Source organism: Leopardus geoffroyi, chromosome A1 (genome assembly GCF_018350155.1).
Source record: "Leopardus geoffroyi isolate Oge1 chromosome A1, O.geoffroyi_Oge1_pat1.0, whole genome shotgun sequence".
In the NCBI taxonomy this organism is placed as follows: Eukaryota; Metazoa; Chordata; class Mammalia; order Carnivora; family Felidae; genus Leopardus; species Leopardus geoffroyi.
The window spans coordinates 24,251,805-24,271,568 of record NC_059326.1 but is presented as its reverse complement, the minus strand read 5'-3'; the positions used below and the strand labels follow the sequence as shown (position 1 = coordinate 24,271,568).

Here is a 19,764-nt window from a genome sequence, read left to right as displayed (position 1 = left end):
CATCCCTACTCTCCTTCTTTTTAACTTTTAGGGGTCTTTGACGTGGTGAGAATTATTTCAACTTAGAGTAATTGGACCTTAAGCTTCTAGCATGTATTAATGTGGAACAATCTTCAAAGCAATCTGATTCTGACTTCTTATTTTATCCTTGGGAAAAATCTGTTAAGAGCCCCTAAACCAGTCAATTTTGACCTGACAAACCAAGGGATATCAATCGTAAGACCCTATCTTTTATGATTGCTCTCTACTGAGTTCTACTTGAAACTGGATCTGGGCTAACCAAAACAAAAAACCCTTTAGATTTGTTACTCCTCACCTGCTCTAATTCTGTTTATATCCTGTTTTGCGCTGCTGAGCCACTGATTGGGTTGCTAAATAAGCGATGTCTTCTCTGCCTTCAATCTTTATGGAAAAAGAAAAGCAAATCATTCTGAAGCTAGGCTATTTAGCATTACTCTTTCAATAGGGTCTGTAAATTAGTCACCCAAGAACCATCCCCATTTCAAAATAATTATGAAGAGCTGACACACTTTCCAAATAGGGGAACAGATAGTTGGAGGTAACACTGTCTGGGCAGGCCAGTAAGTGGTTTCAGTGCTCTCCTCCATATTTTGACACACAACTTGTTCTGAGCATGATTCTGAAGGTTGAATGCAGATCTAGAAATAGAATTCTTTGCTACAGGAACAAAAGCATCTTTGTTCAGAGGCTTGCTGACCATTCTAGGTATTGAGACCCAAGAGTAGAAAGTGGAATTAGAAAGTTAGGATCATCAAAATGTAATGTAATTCTAGACAAATCCCATGTAAGATGTAAAATTTTCTAAACCCTTTCAAAAGAGCTCCAGGGAAATTAGGTCTTAATTGTATTTTACCTCTTAAATTCTGGTAATATTACTGATGGGTCGTGATATCTGTAAAATATCATGATCTTCCTTTAGATGTGAGAAAGTACTTTATTACCTTGACAGATTTGAAAGGAAAACTGAGGAAATCGGGATTGGCTCATTATTGGTCAGTTTTGCAAGAAATTAGTGACTATCTACTGTTATTAGTAAAGAACACAGACCAGTAAGACCTGCCCCTGCCCCTCCCCCCACCCTTGTTAAAAGCCTAGTATGTTCTTCATGGTTGAACAGCTGTGTACCAGTGGAAATGCTGACCTGGTTCTTGACAAATACATACAATCTGAAATCTTAATACATGCAGTATGATACATGAAAATATACATTAAAAAAAATTCAAATGCCAAACTGATAGTCTGGGCAGTGCTTCTTGAGGTATACCAATTCCTGGGCTTCTCTGTTCCTATTGAACCAGACGATCTGGGAATGGGCCCCAAGCACGTGCATTTTACAGTAATTTTAAGGTACTTCCATTGTTACAGAAAAGTCCTCCTTCAGACACAAAGGAAGTTCTCCTCCAAGGGTGGAAATGGTCTTCAGTTATGGGTTGTCAATTTTGTTGCACATGGTTTCAGAAATTGGTCTGAGAATGGCTACTAGGGATGCTTAGAGAAACACTTCACTTCACAATTCAGTCATCTTCTTTGAGTCTTTCAGTTTTCTCTAACAATCCAAGTGTTTAGCTAAACCATAAAATACCTCAAAATATGCAGATGAGCAAGTGGTGGCTATGACAGTTCACGGAGAAAAGGGCTGGGTGGGGGGCGGTTCTGAACACCATACCCAGAATCTGAAAGTTTTCCATTCCCTAGAGGAACATTACCAAGTCACACTGTTGTGTGACTGCTGTCAATTTTATGAGAAATCTAAGTCAAAAATGAAACCTCATTAATAACTATTTTTTGCTTGACTTAATAAAGCTCTCCTGCTGAGTTTAAAGCACCAAGTTATAGAAGAGACCAAAGTGTGACTTTTAACATTTGCCTGAAGTTAGTGTAATGCTCATGGTAGGTCTCTGCTGCTGCTTTGACCCGTCTTGCCAAACCTGTTTCTGTGGTAACAGACCTTACATCTGAATACTGAAAAAAGCTACGCTTGGCTAACTGAGGTCCTGTATGTAAAACAGCTGGCATAGGGGACCTATTACTTTAAGTATGACTTGGTATCAGGGAAAAACTACAAGGGCCTCTGAAGAAACCCTATTGCTTTCCCTCCCTTTGCTTCCCTATCCATTCTTCCAGGTCTTCCTCCATCCTTTTTTAGTTGATTTACTTATTTGAAACAACATGATTGAGCTCCTCTATATGGCTAAATACACTCTGCCTTTGTCTCCTAGGTGTTTGATTCCCTGATAGGTGGCTTTAGGAGACTAATCAAAAGAAATAATGTCTTCAGGTGTATGTCGGGGGAGCATGTGTGTTAAGCCAGAATGATAGGGCAGACTTGGTGACTTTTCATCATGGTATCCAAAAGGTAATGCCTCAATATACATCTAAGAATGGTGATGCCTGAATAGTGATGGGAGCCACAATAGAATGCTGGTAGGAATGTACAGGAAGGTGCTGGGAACTTAGGTAGTTGGGAAATGTAAGAGGACCCTCTCCTTTCCCTCTGAGTAGAGAAACCACAGGTACGTGGTTTATAGTACAACATGGGCATTTATGAAGGGTTCATTAGCCAGTGCATAAGGCAGACACAATAACCACTGAGCCAAATAAGACAACCAATGAGCATCAACTTTCTCCCAGACAGGGTGGAGTATCTTTCATTGGATGAAAAGAAATTTTAATTAAAATTAAAAAAAAAAAAAAAAACAACAAAAACAAACAAAAAACTAGATGGGGTAACTGCTGTATTGGAAGCAAAAAGGATCCCTTAGTAATCAGATCTTGGGTTCCTATATCCTGGGTGGTTTCCAAAGTTCCTATATCAAATGTGTTAACTAAGTGGTATCCTTAAATGTGGTGGGAATTGGTCATGTCTTAACTATCTGAGTGTAGCCTGTAAATATGATTCCTCATATAAACCGTCACAGTGATTCTTCTGGGAGGTAGTAAAGGAACAGAGGAATGTTTTGAAGGAGAGATTAATCTGAATTAAATACATAAAAGAGTAGACAAGGAATGAGAAATCTTTTTGAATCAGGGTTGTGTAGACAACCCTAAAATTCCTTTGATCAAAAACAAAACGCACAGGTCAAAATTAACTGGAATAACCCATGTAAAGAATGTACACTCATTAGTAATTCACAAATGATGGAGGACAGCAGATGGGATCTGGTTTAGAAAACGCAGAACTTGAAGAAAGGGCCAAACCAGAGCAACTGCAGCGAAGGCCAGCAGGGTTTAGAGGGAACAGCTTGAAGTGCAGAGTCCAAGGAGAGACAGATGAAAGGGGACTGAGGAGCATTGTCAAAGGGCTAAAATCTGAGGGATCTTTGCTCGGTACTACTCACTTGCTCCTCTCAAGCCTGTGCTCTGCGTTGAATGGTAAGGTGAGGTTCAAGGTTACCTCAGTGGGTTCTGGTCAGGAAAGGCAGAAGAGATGAAAGCGACTTTGTGTTCTCTGTAGTCCGAACTGCTTGACTTTCACATTGAGAAGGTATTTACATATTACTTGAGTATATTATTAAAGCCTTCCAGATATGGGAAATGAGAAAGGCTTTGGTGACCTTGGGAACAATGAAAAGGAGGGCGGCCAAAGCTGGATGGTGCTTTGAGGGTGAACAATGTGACAAGATGGAACAAGCAAGGGTGGAATTGTTAAGGAGCTAAATCAGGATGGGGAGGAGTTGAAGACACTTTGGGGAAGGACAGGAAGTAGAGACAAAGTACAGAAGAACATGAATGGTCCTAGAATGCCTATTTGGAAATTGGAAATGGGAAGTAGAAGTAGGGAAAGGGGGAATTGGGCTTGATGGCCTTTTCTTAGAGGAGAATGGGATAAGGTTATCTATATGGAGAATGAATGTCTGAGGTTGAGAAAACTTAAATAGGAAAAGACTTGAAAGATCCACTAGGGACAAACCAAAGCACTGACCAGAGTGAGGGTCCAGGCAAAGTTGGAAACCAGGGATCTATGGTGCCATGAAATTCAGTGGGCTGCTTTCTCCAAAAGCTCTTGGTTACGTGGGTGCAGCAACAGTGAGGGCTGGTGGTCTGAGTGATCCAGGGTTGGAGTTTTGTTGGGCCAACGAAGAAGCAGGTACTAGGACATGAAGGGTGCTGGTGATAACCTATCAATCAGATGATCTACCATAGTCTCTGACTGGAAGGTTCCTACCATCTACCCCAGAAGGAATGGTTAGATGTGGAAAAAGTAAAAGCCTCCATAACCTGAAGTTTCCTGACACAGCCCATGGGCATGGAGGGGCAGTATATGGATGCTAGTCCTCTGCTTTAAATGGCCAGAAGTGGGGTGCTTGGGTGACTCAGTCACCCAAGGCAGAGCGGCTCTTAATTTCAGCTCAGGTCATGATGTCACAGTTTATGGGATCAAGTCCCATGTCGGCCTCCATGCTTGGGATCTTCCCCCCCTGCTCTAGGCCACCCGCACCTCATGTGCACATGCTCTCTAAGTAAAACTTAAAAAATGGTCAGAGGCAACAAAAGTCTGAGTCCTGTCCCTCCTTTCCTTCTTCATTTTCCTTGAGGGAGTGATTAAAAAGAGCAAAAAAGTCCATAAGCAGGCCACAGCAGCAGACAAAGTATAAGCCCTTCTTCTTTACCACCAAAATCAGTTGTTAATGTTCTCACCAGTTTCCAGTAACCCTGGAGAGTATATGCTGAATGCCATTTTATTGAGCATATTGTCCCATAGCTATGGCTGAGTCTGCCATGCAGAAAGAAGTCAGCTGTCAGTCTGGCAGGTTTTGAGCTGCGTGGACCATTAAATGGCTTCCTATCCATGGGCGAGCATCCTGGAGGACAATCAAGGACATGTCCTCCAAAAGCTTAGCCTTTCTGTGGTGTTCCTAAGTATGAGAAGCGCTGGTCAGCAGGGAAGAGGTCCCTAAATTCTGCACCTGTGGGCAGAAAAGGAAAGGACTGTGGAACTCAAGGGATAAGAGAAGGTGGGTTGAGTGGGTAGAGGCCCTGCGGGGGCTGGCCACTTGGCAGCTTGTCTGGCACTGTGCTCCTCTTGGGAAGGACAGCCATCTGTGTGTGGCTGTGAGCATCCCTGTTCGTGGACACTGGCCCACTCACCTGCAGGCTGAGGTGGTGCTCAGAGCTCCTGGATTAAGACAATGCAGGATGGCAGAGGCAAAAAAAAAAAAAAAAAAAAGTTGGTGGGGGGCAGTTTCACTTCACCCAGGAGATGAAATGACTACAGAAACCAACGGGAAGGAAGATGTAGATTAGTTCGTCAGGTTTGCCTTTGTGTCCTGGTAGGTGCTAGCCTACATTGTGATCTCCCAGCAGTGGGAGACAGAGCAGGTGACCCATTGGCTTCCTGTCCTGGTTGCTTGAGTCTCTGGACCCCACTTCCTGGGCTGACTCCTGGCAGTAAGGGAGTTGGGCATAAACCCGTCAGATTCCAGAGGACAGAATCCCAGGCAGACTCCTTAGATACTTGGTTTCAGGCAGTGGAGCTGGGAATTGGCCCCAGCATAAAGGCCAGCAGAACACTGGTGTTGAGCTCATTTGATTCAGTTAATTCAGTTTGTATTTTGTAAGTTTTTTTTTCCCCAGAAGATAGGATCTGATAGAAAAATGAAGCATAGTTCACTATTGTTTCTCTTGGACCTATGTGCATATGGCTTTTTAAAATGCCAAATGCTAGAATTTTAGATAGTTATATTTGTTTCTATACATCCAGTTCATTCCATATTGAATTGGAGTCTGCTTACAAAAACACAGAAAAGTAGAAAAGACCCAAAAGATACACAAGTATACCACCCAAAAGTTCTAGAAAGTTGATTAAGCTAAATGCAATTTCAATAAAAGTAATTTTTCCCCCTGGAGCTAGATGTGATTTCTAAAACTCAAAGCAAGTGAAAATGGTCATGGAAAGTCTGAAAGAATGAGGGAGTTGATATAAGATAATAAATGCTATTATGTATTCTTAATCCAAAATACACCTTGGGTAAAAGAACAAACAGATGAACAAAACAAGTCCAGAAATAAACCCAAATACATATATGGGAACTCAGATTATGATAAAGTGGCATGTCAACTCAGGGGAAAAAAGGCATAAGTAGCAATGTAGAAAGAATAAAATCGCAGGTTAAATTCTCTAAATGGCTCAAAGACTTAATCTTCCATTACTTTTATTGATTTTATCTTGTTAATAACTTAGGCAATTTTAGTAACTCAAAATTCAGAAGACCTAAAGAAGAAAAGAACATACCCAAAAACAAAAATCCCTGTGGTAAAAACCACCAATGTCAAGTGACCAGTAGTAACGTACTGGGAATACATAGATCAATCCTGACAAGAGACAAAATGCTAATCCCGATAACTTGTTAGGAAAAAAAACCCAAGAACCTTACAGAAATGTTTACATGTTGTAACACTTAAAACACAAACACTATATTGACTCAATCCCTAAATGTCAGGACATAGGTACTATTACTGTCATCGTGCTGCCATCGTACTATTACTTGTCATCTGTACCTAAGGTACAGAGAGGTTAGTAAACTTGCTCTGTCACAGAGATTAGGAGCGACAGTTAGATAGCGATACTCCAGGCTTTTACCTTATAACCCAGATCTGTGACCGACCAACCATACCAAACAAGATAGAAAATTGTCTAAAGATACTCAAAGTCCTATACAAAATATTAAGGCTACACCGAGATCCTTCCACTGTCCCTCAGTTTCTTTATCAATCTGCACTAAGAAGGTAAATTTTTGACTTGCTCGAAGGCAAGAGGTTGTACCTAGTGGCCGAGGCATTTAATTTGAGGATTTCTGCCTGCTGTCAGTTTGTGAAAACACAGGTTCTGAATACATGTGACACAGCTGGCCTTTCTCCTACTATGAAAGTAGTAATGTAGAGAATACATAGTCAGGCATAGCCTTGAGGAGAGAGGCAAAAAATCTTTCTTTTTGGACCCATGATACTAAAAAATGATTCCATGAGGTGCAAATAGATTTCTGAAATGCAAGAAAACATTTACATAGGTGTCTTTGCTTGTCACGTGAATGACTGTGAAAAAGAGTCTATTTCACTTTTTCCATCTAACCTATACTTAGGCTTGTTAAAGACAGTTGGGGAATAAAGTATTTTCTCTTGTTACATGACATTAGCAAGGCAATCATTGAGGAGAAAGGGTTTGCTTATTTTATATGTTGTAGCGAAGTCATGGTTGCCTCTGATCATGGGAATTGGGTTTATGAAGGGATGATGAAATCCAAAGAACCCTGGGATCATTCTTAATCTAATGCCTCAATCTTTTCTGTTATCAATTCTTGACTCAAAGAAGCTCACAAATAGAAAATGCAATTGATTTGTAATTACGTTCATTTGCCTCAGAATTGGATGAAAGCCTTGGCAACGGCAAAATGACCAAGCTGGTAGCAGTAAGTAGGGGAGGCAGCAGCAAATCTCAGAAATGCCAAGTGCAGGAGAAAACGAGCTATCTAGGCTGTGGTTCCCAAGGTTTGCCGTATGCTAGATTCGAGCCAACTTGGAAGGTCCGCCACCGTCTCCATGAAGCCCCTCCCATGCCACAGATGGAAATGTTTCATTCTTGATCATCATAACAATATTTGGGACAAAACTATACAGAAGAATACAAGGGAAAATACGATAATCCTGCCATTTTTCCCCCTAATTTCACCTTGTTGGCAAATGTGAAGTCCTCAGATTCTCCTTGCTAATAGATCTCCATAAATTCCTACTTTACCAGCAGGGGCTCATATCGTCCACACCATGCTGAAATCTTTTTTCACTTAGAACCATGGCCAGTTTTCCAGCTGAATATCCAATAACCCCACCTCTGTATTCTTAAGAGCTATACAATGTTCTGTAATTAGGATAAAAACAATACAACAAACCATAATCCAACCTTCTTTTCCGCTACTTCCCAAGACTGCTGCACCTCTTGATATTGTAGGCATAGCTTCTTACATCTACTTTGGTTTTTTTGTAGAACAGATGATCTGAAGTAGGTAAAATTCTAATAACTTTGGCTAGACTGTCCAAGAGCAATTCATATTCACACAAATGTGAGTACACGTGGAAACACCTAGTGTGGTGCCCTACTCATTTTAACTTTGAGACAGGTGAACAATGGTAATGCATTGTTTTAAGTTACAGTTCCGTGACTATTACAGAAGCTAAGCATTTTCCAGTCAATTTATTGTCCTTTTGTCTCCAGCATTTATGGTCCATTTTGTTCCTGTTCATGTATATATTTTTCCTAGTTTTTTTATGGGTTGTTGTTTTATGGGAAATGTCAACCCTTGGTCTCTTCATACACACAGAAATTTTCTTTTGACTGTTCATATTGATTTTTCAGCCATAAAATTTTTTCTCAGGTAGTCAGGTATGTCTGGATATTGACAGTTTGTGCATTTTTTTTTGACTTAAAAAGCTATTTCACTACTAAGTTCTTTTAAAGTTATGGAAAAGTCTGTGATTTTGGCCTCAAGGTGAACGAGGAAATGAAACAACCTTAGAAGGATTATTTATGATATATTAATAGAAATATCAGTGAAATGATTTGGGATAATGAAAGGAATGGAAAAACCAGCTACTCCAAACTGCTGGGATGGGGTGAAGGAAATGAAGGCCTTGTACAATTGAGTAAACCTGAGAAATAGGGAAAATGAGCTACTACAAAGGAAAGCATATGAAATAGAAGAATAAAATTGTCAATTGTGACAGTAACATAGGCGGAATTTCTTCCTCAAAAGGCAGAGGTAGGCAGATGGTGTGTTAAACACAAGTTGTGAAAATATAAAAGGAACAATGACAAAAATGAGAGGAGAAAAGATGCACTGGACAATTTCAAATGAGGAAAAGGTATGGTAATAGTAGTTTGAAATAAAGCAGAACTCAAGGCCCAAAGCCTTGTCTCAGGAGTTAGGGAGATCAAAAATTGGAGTTAGGGCTACCAAGGCAGCCAGGATTTCAGGAATTAAGATTCAGGAGTGAAGGGAGCACAAAGAATGTATTAATGTTATCCACTTCTGCCAAGTAGTCATAAACCAGTTAGTTAGAGGAATAGACTGAGAGGCTGAGTAACTGAAGAGTCAGCAGTCCTTAAAGTGCTGAGAAGATAGGTGGTCAGAGTTGCGCAAAATGGAAAACGCTTGAGGCCTTCATTTGAAGTCATGAAGGACTATACCCTTAGGTATAAGGGTAAACTAAAAATAAGTGCTTATGAAGTCAGACTAAAATAAACTCAATCCCTGATTGGATTAAGGGGATATTGCAACTGCCTGCTGAAGCTAAAGAACCCCTGTCAAGAGAGAATATTCACAATTTTTCTCAGTGTCCAGTATTAAAAAAAAAAAAAAAAATCACCAGGCATACTAAGAGCCAAAGGGAAAAAAAGATCCCAGAAAATAGAAATCCCCAGGTAACTCAGCTATATAGACACCTGTGATTCAGTATTTAAGAAACTGTTAAAAACATGGAGAATTATTCCAGAGAACTAAATACATACAAAAGGAATTTGATGCAAATATCAAAACTAAAAACACAGTGAACTATTAAGGCTATAATACGTAGGTTGAACAGCAAATTAGAAGGAGCTGGAGAGAGGATTAATAATCCAGAAGAAAATGCAGTAAAACTGCCCAGACTAAAGACTTAAAGATGAAAAGTAGAAAAGTTGAGTCCTAACCATGAAAGTTCCACCATCCATGAAACTGGAGTCCAAGAAATGTGTTGGGGGGAGAGAATGTGGCAGAAGCAGTACTTGAAAAGACAATGCCCAATAGCGTTGCTAAATTAACAAAAGACATTGAATAACAAATACAAGAATAGATAAAAGGACCATGCAGGACAAAACCAAAGCTAAACCTCATGTACGCCCATCATAGTAAAATTGCTAAGATACAAAGAAAAAATCCCAAAGCAGCAAAGGGTAGCAAGAGATATGGTGGTTTCTAAGGAACACCGCTAAGTCAGACAGCTGAGTTCTCACAATCAAACAAAATCCTAAAAGCTAGAATTTGAGAATGCCACTTCTAAGTTGCTGGAAAACTAGAAACTTGGAGTTATTGACTGGGCAAAAATCCGCTTAAAAAAAAGACAGCAAAATAAAGGTGTTGAGAATAATCAGCTGAAAGAAAACTACATACTTAGGCTAAAAGAAATTCCTCAGAAGTAAGGAATATGAAGGCCAGCAGAATCATGGAAATGACCAAAGTAATGAACAGCAACAGAAATGGTTAGTATATGGGAAGTAGGGAGAAGAACACTTAAGTCCTAGGTGTTTTAAAAGGATTCTTAAAATTAGGAAATAGGAAAAAATAATAGGAAATCTAGGGGTACATGGGTTAAACTATTCCAAAGGTTTTCCACTATCCAACAAATACTAAGGTAATTTGTGTTGTACTCTATTAGGTAAAAAAAAATATTAAATCACTAAAAGGATTTAAAAGAAATAACAAGCTTATAAAGGGAATAATGAATGAATAATTCTTGATGAGGCCACTGAAGCAAGGATAGAAACCAGAATATAGAATAAATGTGATAGGGTGCCTGGGTGGCTCAGTCGGTTGAGCGTCCAACTTTGGCTCAGGTCATAATCTCATGGTTAGTGAGTTCGGTCCCTGCATCAGGCTCTGTGCTGACAGCTCGGAGCCTGGAGCCTGCTTCCGATTCTGTCTCCCTCTCTCTCTGCCCTTCCTCCACACATGCTCTGTCTGTCTCTGCCTCTCAAAAATAAAACTAATAAAAAAATTTTTTTAGAATAAATGTGAAGATACAAAGAAAAATAACTGGGTAAATTTAAACCCAAATACTGCATATATGGGTTACACGAAATATAAATGGAGTAAACACTCCAATTAAAAGGTAAAGATTGGATTACAAAGAAAACTATTTGCTCCTTAAAAGCAATATACTTTATTAAATCAAAAAAGTAACAGTAGTAAGATGGAGTAAGATAGATTGAGAGTATGATAACCAAAAGGGAACTGGCATAGCTATACTAAGATCAGTTGACTTTGATGTTAAGGCAAGAATTGCATTTAATAATAATCAGTATGAAAGAAAATTTTAACTTTGTAATTACTAACCCAAGGCAAGGTAGGAAATGTAAATAACCACTGAAGAAAGGTTAGGGTTGCAATTAAAGATAACATTTGTGGGGCGCCTGGGTGGCGCAGTCGTTAAGCGTCTGACTTCAGCCAGGTCACGATCTCGCGGTCCGTGAGTTTGAGCCCCGCGTCAGGCTCTGGGCTGATGGCTCGGAGTCGGGAGCCTGTTTCCAATTCTGTGTCTCCCTCTCTCTCTGCCCCTCCCCCGTTCATGCTCTGTCTCTCTCTGTCCCAAAAAATAAATAAACGTTGGAAAAAAAAATAATAACATTTGAAAAGGTAGCAGGACGAGAGATTTAGAATTAAATTCTATATAACTTTTAAAGAATGTTCCTACTTAAATAAAGACCATGGTGGAAGGGGGGAGTAATGCCCCAAATTTACTTACTGTAGCTAGAAAAAGAATCTTTCTAAGAAAAACTCACTAACAAGGTCCTCCAAAAACAATTTCGTTTAGGAACGTATTGCAGGAATGCAAGGGCAGTTCAAATTCAAATCTAGGAAGAAAATAAGATACCGGTTTTTCCCCTTCAGTTTATTGATCTATCAATAGATGCTGAAAAGGCTATGTTCATTGGTACAAGAACCCTACGACCCAGTAATTGTGCTACGAGGCATTTATCCGAGGGATACAGGTGTGCTGTTTCGAAGGACACATGCACCCCATGTTTATAGCAGCAGTATCATAATAGCCAAAGTATGGAAAGAGCCCAAATGTCCATCGATGGATGAATGGATAAAGAAGATGTGGTATATATATACAATGGAGTATTTCTTGGCAATCAAAAAGAAATGAAATCTTGCCATTTGCAACTATGTGGATGGAACTGGAGGGTACGATGCTAAGTGAAGTTAGTCAAAGAACCCATTATTTTGTATACACAAAATTCCATCTCAACTAAGTATCTAAATGTAAAATAGAAATGGAAACACAAGAAAATTCAGAATAGTTAGGCTAAGCTCCTTTGGGTTCTTAAGAATTTTTTCCCCCAACTGTCCTCTACTCAGCCTTACATCTCAGACCTGTGATATAGAGCCTAGGTAAACTCCATTTTTGTCTTCTTACTTGCCTTCCTCCACCACCTTGTTGGAGGTCTTCAAATACATAACTTGGTCCATTCAGTGCTAAGCACATAGTAGCTATGCTGTAAGCATGGCTTCATTGATGATGACCCCTACTAGCACTCCCACAACCTTTCGAGCCTGCCTTCCTCCTGGAGTGATGGCTGAATGGAGTGATGTCGTCCTGTGCAACCTCTCTGCACTTGTTTTCCTATAAGGTGCTTTAAACGCTGCCGGGTTGGTAGTCTTTGCTCAAAAACAGCCCTTCTAGTGCTATTGAGCTTGACTAAGATGGGGCAAGGGCTGTTAGTACAGCAGAAGGTAAAAGATGGGTAGTGCTCCTAGTGTCTGTCTCACCAATGGGACAGTGTACAAGGGTAAAACTTGACTATAGCATGGTTTACTTCATTTGCATTATTGCCTACTTTTGCTAATTACCTCTTGCTATTTGTTTCAGTCCTCCTCAACCCTAGTTGTACTCTTAGAATCACCCTCCCATAGAAGAATTAAATCACAATGCTCCCCAGGGGTGCAGCTGGGATTGAGAGTCACTAGTCTTTCTCTTGAAAGAGAACGAGTCTAAGATTGCATAGATACAGAAACAACAAACTTTGGTAAAGCAAATATGGTTTTATAAAGAAGGTGGTCATTCAGCAGTAAGTGCAGGGCTTGGTCCCAGAAGGGTGGGAGTCCCAGTCCCGCCATTAGTTGGAGAGCTGATCCTGCAAGCCCACAAGACCTTTCATTGCTCTGGCTCCCCAATTGATCAAATAAGCTTAATGAGATCTATCTAGTTCAAACTGCAATAGGAAATTTAAAATGGAAAATAGAAGACTCTACACAACTTAAAAAGTCATGCAGATTGTTAGCATTTCCATCATAATTTGGCACGGTCCTATGCGCTAGCTGTGGGAGTCCTTTTGGCTAGTTGTGCAGGAGTCTTTTCACTTGTTGAACCCTAGTTCCCTCATCCATAAGATGGAGTTACCTATTCTGCAGAGGAATCTGTAGCAGCAAGGCAAACAATAGGAACTCAAAAAAACAAACAAAAAAAAAACCATCCTCATGTTAGCTATGAACTAGGATTTCTATTACACACTGGGGGTAGACTCAAGCCTGCTATCAAATTCCATAGTCTCTCATGTTAGTAGATGCTGGTACCCATGTGACCATAAGCAGGTGCAGTGTTATTGCCTGTAAAGTTCTGCAGCTTTAAAGCAAACCCCGGGGGGAATCTGGTTATAAACCAAGTCGGCTGAGGTGACAGGTGCAACTGACTTAGTTACCTGGGAGCTGCCCCTCTGGCTTCCATTACCCGGGCTTTCCTGTTTGTTGGGTGTGTAACAGAACATCAGTCCTGGTGAGCGGTGAATGTGTGTGATCAACATAAGGGGGTTGAGATCTTCTGGGGTGTGGTGACATAACAGGACCAGGGTTTACAGAGGCACGAGGCAGGCAGAAACGCCTTGACCCTGAGCAAGTACTGCCTCTCTGCAAGTCTTCTGTCCTCTGCCTCTGAGTTGCAGAATCCGGCACCTTTCCCCAGTCTCCAGAAGCTGTGTGTTGTTCAGCGTGGGGATCTGTAGTCTTAAACTGACCACAGTCGTGATGACAAATGCTGAGGTCTCCGGGGGAATTGTAGAGAACTGAGTTTGAAAGTGTGAGATGGGGAAGAAGCATCTGGAAGTGGCTTTGGCACAGTTAGGTCTAATTTTGGTGCTGTAGGTACGTATGGTCTTAACTGCGAAAGCTTGACATTGTCAGCCAGTGACATTAATAGACTTTGCTTCCTAAAGCAAACCTGATAATGACTACATTATACCTTCTCTCGCAACAACAGCAGCAAAAAACACCCGGAGATTCAGGGTGTCAGGTTTCAGGGCAACAAAACAGGACCAGTCCCTCTGGAAGGTGTGACCTGTCCTTTCAAATGAGACCCTGAAATCCTGTACCCAACTTACCCACTGATATGGTCCAAACAGCAATTATTTTCAGGAATGCCTTAGTTCTGGAGTTGAATCGGCTGTGATGGATGGGATTCTGGATGGCAACGTAGCGATCCAGCGAGATGGCACAGAGGTGCATGATGGAGGCCGTGGAGAAGAGCACGTCCAGGTAGATCCAGACAGCACAGAGTTTGCTAGGTAGAGGCCACCGATAGCCTGTGATGTAGAAGGTTAGCGTTAGTAAGGGACCTCAGGCCTCTTGGTGGGTGGCACTTACCGTGCCGGAAGGGTTTCCATTCCGGGGAAAGGCACAGGTGCTGGCAAAGGGCAATACCACAGATTTTCAATATATTAAAAAGCCTTAAAAAATTGTGTTTACAATAAGCCCATACTAGCTGAGGAACACAAGGTTTGGAAATTTCTTGTGGCTGCAGTTAGGCCAGGGTGTTGTGGTTAACGTGGGTTGTCTTCAGGGTTTCTCTTGATCTATCTCCTCTGCCTAACGGAATCGACCTTTATTGTCTTTAATGAGCTAGCAGCCTCGATGTATTTTGAGCCCCTCTATTGAAGCTCCTCTTGTAGTGCACTGCCTACAGTTCACCTCTTACACATGTTGTAGGGTCCCGGAGGTTCGACCCACCTGCGGATCACTAGAACCCCTCAGTCTTCCACAGTGATCGCATTTGGTGGTCTCCCAATCAATGCTATTGGTGTGAATGAATAAATGATTAAAAGGTCCAGATGGACAATATTTTTATTTGGAAAGACAAAGTAATTACATAATATTTGGGGGTGTTTAACTCCAGTTTGGGACCGGCCTGTGGGTAGGGGAAACCTGCAGAAAAGCATGGTGTTCTTGCCCTGACCATTGTTTCAGGGAAGTGGCTCTCAAACTTGAGGGAGCCTCAGAATTTCCTTGATGGGGTCTTAAAATGGTACTGCCGGACCCCACCCCATTCATTCCTGATGATGTGAATCTGCAGTGGGGCAGAAGAGTCATTTCTAACAAGTCACCAGGTGGTGCTGCTGGTCGAAGGATCACATTTGGGCAGCAGCTGCTGCCGGCAGTGGTTGTCAGCCCGCCCCCCCCCCCCCTGCACTTCGCAATCAGCTTGGAGAGCTTTTCTCTAGGGTCCCGGGGCCTAGGGGTGTGGGTGGAGGTGGGCCCCAAACAAAGCGTTGCAAATCTGTCCCTGATGATTCCAATATGAAGAGCTCTGCGGGAGGAGGGTCCATAAGGCGTATTTGAAGTGCCCTGTCTTTGTTGGAGAGGGGTTCAAACAGGTAAACCTGTATTAGTTTTGATAACTGTGTAAGCAGTGATGTTGCATCTGCGTGATTGTGAAAAGGCAAGTCCTAAAGATTGCCTTTCTTTGCGATATTCCAGACTGACAAAGCTGAATGAACTACATTCGCAAAAAGACTCTGAAAATGCCATCACCTATATTTAAGAAAGTAAAGGGTGCAGGATACCAGCCTAACATAATGCTGTTCACTCTGATTATTTGGAGGGGGAAAAAACCAACAACGAAAACCTAAAACAAGAGCGTCTTCATTTGCAGTGCCTGGAGGGAAGCCCCGCTCCGTCTGGTGGGAACTGATGTTGGCTTCTGGAGTTTGCTCTGCAGGGAGGAGGCAGTTGGGGCGGGCCTAGTCTGGTTTCCGAGGCAAGGATAGGGAGGGAGCATTTCCTCACCCTGCGGTGATGGGTTCGGGGAGAGGTGCAACTCCTGCTGGAACAGGCTGCACGCGGAGTGGCCGCCGCCAGGGGGCGCAGTTGGATCCCGAGCGGGAGGCCCTGGCCAGGTCCTAGCTTCTTAACCCAGCTGGCGAGTGCCTGCCCCCCACCTGCCACTGGGGTCACCCCCCCACCCCGCCCCCCGCCCCCCGCGCTGTGGATTTGGTTCCCTGACAGAACCTCTGGGAGTCGTGCGCAACTCCCGGAGTTCGCCTTCTAAGGGGGTGGGGTTTGAGGAAGCCAGAACCTTTGCAGCCTGTCTGGGAAATGACGGCGAATTTAATGAAATCATCCCGGTGTGACATTTGAGTGGCCAAACGGAGGCTGGCCTTGCAAGGAAGCATTATCGACGCTGTGCAAACCGGCGCCTGCTCTGCGTTGCCCATCTCCCTCCTCCTCCAGACTCGGCGCTGGGGTGATACATATATAGCCCCTAAGACCTGGCCAGAAAAATCCCCTCTTACATTGACCATAATGTATTTCCAGCTCTGAGTGACTGTGTGCCTATGTCAGTCTGAATATTGTTTTAAAAAGAAACCCGGCTGTATTACTCCTGACTTGAAAACCTCACATTCTGCTTTCCGCTGAAGCGGTCCCAGGGTTTGCTGACTTGCTAAGAGGTCTGACTCTTTGAAACTGTTGGAGACAGCAGGATTAATGTCTTCCCGTTTGTTTTCTACCCTCCAAACCAGACGGGAGGAGTTGGTGTGGCTGTGTTTTTAAAGAGCGGAGGGCATAATTCAGAGGCACACTTCCGAATTAGCTTCTCTGGGTAGGAACAACTGACACTGGAGTCATTCATTTATTCTAAAGGAGAATCTGCATATTTTAACATCACACCCGCTGCACCGAGCTTGTCTCTGCACATGTTCTAAGGCAACTGGGAAGGTTTTACCACTCCAGTAGAAGTGCTGAAAACTGTGACAAAGATACCACTGTGTTTTGTCCCGGAGGCTGGAATACTTGGGAATCTACAGAAGTGAAAATCAAGGGGATTCAGAAGGACAGATTACTGCTTTATGACTTCTTTGGGGGCATTTAAAATTACTAGATGAAATGTACGTGTCCCAAAGCCCCAAACTCTCCAATAATAGGTTGTCAGATCGTGTAATATGTGAAAGTTCACTTTAAATCTAACGAGTATGACACGGTAGACCCTTGACTATAAATAAACCCTGGTGTTGAGTTTGTCCCTTGAGCCCCAGCTCGTCTGTTCCTCACATGCACATGCTATTACCAGGGTGGGTATAGCTGGGAAACTAACGCCACTCACCATATAGGATGGTTAACATGGACACGGGCATGACAAGGAAACCCAGCAGCATATCAGCTATGGCAAGTGACATCAGGAAATAGTTGGTGGCGTTCTGCAGCTTTTTCTCTAGGGACACTGCCATGATGACGAGTATGTTTCCAGCAATGGTTAGAATAATCACTACAGCTGTCAACAAAGCAGACCAGTTTTTTTCCTGGAGATGAAGTAGGGAGAAGCAGGGTGGTGAGAGGCAGCCCTCACAGGAAAGGTTGGTTCGATTTTCCGAGTCCACTGTCCAGTTAAACGCATCTGAAGTGTTAGCTTCTCCGTTGTTAAAGTCATTATTGTAGAGCCTTGTGTCGTCATGTAATTGCACTAAGGAGTTTGTAGTGGAGCTCAAGGAAGCATTTTCTTCAAAAAGAACATCCATTGCTAAGCCGGAATTTGTAGCAGCTAAAGTAAAGGAAAACTAACAAGTCAGAGCCTCAGCCCGCCATTCATCTTTCTGTCCTCACGCTCTGTCACACGGAAGCTGGTGTACATGCTGGGCTCCTTGGGTTGCCTTTTTTCCCTCATGATCACAATGGTTGTTGAGGAACTGCAGTGGCTTCTTCTATTTCTTTCCTTCACAATGTTAGGGGAGTCTTGTTGGTTGCATTTTTTTTTTCCCTTCAAAGCAAGGTCAAAAAAGCAGAATGAACTTTTTAACAGAGGTTGCAGAGTTTTGAGGATTCAGGAAGAAACAAGGTGATCCTGGCCAGAAAAGAAAAGTTTGGTGATTACCAGGAATCTCCCTGAGCTCTATCTCATTCTGTTGGTTATGTTGATCACACTAGTTTAGCCACAGCAGTATTAAAATAGCATGCAGTCCAAAACGGTGGGGCCGGAGGCATTCTACATTAAGAACATCCATTAAAAATACATCCAGTGTTAATCCCATAGTAATTGAATCTAGTTGGGGTTATAGTTCTAAGTCTGAGGCTGAATGTCGGGAATTTCCCAGCTGCTGTCGGGAATTTCCATTTGCATTATTCTTAGTTAATAAAAGAAGGAAAAAAAAAGTCTTAAGCAAAGATCAGACAACTTTCCACGCTAGCAATTCTCATGGAAATGGTAACATTTTGGCCAAGCACGATTTCAAGCCAGAAAGAAAATTGCACGGCAGTAAAATACAGCAGCATGAGAACTTACATTTGTCTTCAGGGTCCCCACGTTAGACATACTTTGCTGTTCTCTGACTTGCCGCATCTCTCATGGTAATTAAGCGAGCATAGAGTCCCTTCTTGAGCATCGACCAGCATAATAGGATAGTAATTTGATTTCTGTTTTGCTGACTTCAAAAACTGCATGCACGAGTAGAACCACTTCCAGCGCTGCGCGGTCTGTGTTTGCTGGCTCTGCCCCCACTCAGCTGGGTTACTCCCTCCCTGTGCGGCTTGCCTGAGCCAGGCACACGTTGAGAAATCATTCATGAGCCCCTCTCAAAGTCGCACAAAAGAAATCCCGCAGGAAAGTAGGGAGAGCTGCCTGTGCCCAGGGATTCGTGGTTTCCACGGGAATGGACCAGCTCTCCGGCTGCCTTGTTCACTTCACCAGACCTCCCTCTATCTGCATGTCATAAACTGCAAGGTAGCAACAGCCAGGGAGGGCGGACCAAAGAGGCTTTTTTTTTTTTTTTTTTTTTTTTTTTTTCTTTTTCTCTTGTTTCTCCTTTTTGCTACATGTTAACACTGGGAAGTTTTCTATTGTTAGAAACGGGAGAAATCGCCTTCTGTACAGATGGCTAAAGCAGGTAAGCTGCTCTGTGGTGTTTTTAGGGTGAAGAGCTAACATAAATAAGGCTAGAAAATGGCATATCCCAGGAGCTCTGTAAGCATGCCATGCTTCCGTCCAGAGCCCGTAAGCGCTTATGCCCGAAGCGCAGTTACTGACGTCAGTGACTTGGGCTCAGAGTGGCCAAGCACCTCTTGGGCGATACTCAAACCGTTTGTAGCATTTTTAGTTCTTAAAAGCATAACACCATTCAACTAACTTATTTTGTCCAGACTTGTACTGCCTAGAAGTAATTAAAAATCTCACATGTGGAAGACAGAGTTAGTTTCTCAGAGAATTTTGAAGGCCTCCTGCCTTCCTTGTAAACCAAACAAAATGCGCCTTCTATAGTTTCTAAAGAAAGCAGCTATATGGCAGACGCAGAAGCGTATGTATGCATACACACGCTATCTGCGTATTTTTACAGAAGAAAACAGGAGTCTTTGCTGAATAGCACAGTTTTCTCGGTTTCTGTCCATTGTCTTCACGTTGTCTCTGGACACATTCCATCACTTGGGTCCCTTCATGTCTTGGGACAAACCTGTACCTTCTTAGCAGATGATTTCTCTCAGCTCTTGACTTAGACATTCAGCTGCCTGACCCCCTTCGTCTGTGCCCTTGAAGACCTCGACTCTGCACCTTTCTCCCTACCCCGTGCCCACTTCTTGGTGCTTATCTCCACCCATTCTCTTAGTCACAGAATCAACATCTCTTCAGACAGCTGGCTGTTAGCAAGACTCTTCGTTTGTGCTCACTGCCAGAACTTTGTCCACAATGCCACTTGGGTGGACTCAGATGTCCTATCCTCCAGCCCATGCCCTACAAGCT

The 19,764-nt window shown here is 42.5% G+C and overlaps 1 protein-coding gene across 2 annotated transcripts in view; it reads right to left on the bottom strand.

The window, feature by feature from the left end:
• Nucleotides 1-19,011, bottom strand: part of HTR2A (5-hydroxytryptamine receptor 2A) — a 57,898-nt gene extending 38,887 nt beyond the window's left edge. The window contains exons 1-3 of one of the 2 annotated variants that reach the window (XM_045476298.1): nucleotides 18,316-19,011; nucleotides 17,143-17,877; nucleotides 14,147-14,347 (exon numbers count right to left, since the gene is read on the bottom strand). In XM_045476298.1, coding sequence (XP_045332254.1) covers nucleotides 14,147-14,347; nucleotides 17,143-17,554 — 613 coding nt within the window. In that variant the 5' untranslated portion in view covers nucleotides 17,555-17,877; nucleotides 18,316-19,011. Of the gene's footprint in view, nucleotides 1-14,146; nucleotides 14,348-17,142 lie in introns of both variants that reach the window. The other variant, XM_045476309.1, reaches the window with a different exon arrangement.
• Between the last annotated feature and the right edge of the window lie 753 nt (nucleotides 19,012-19,764).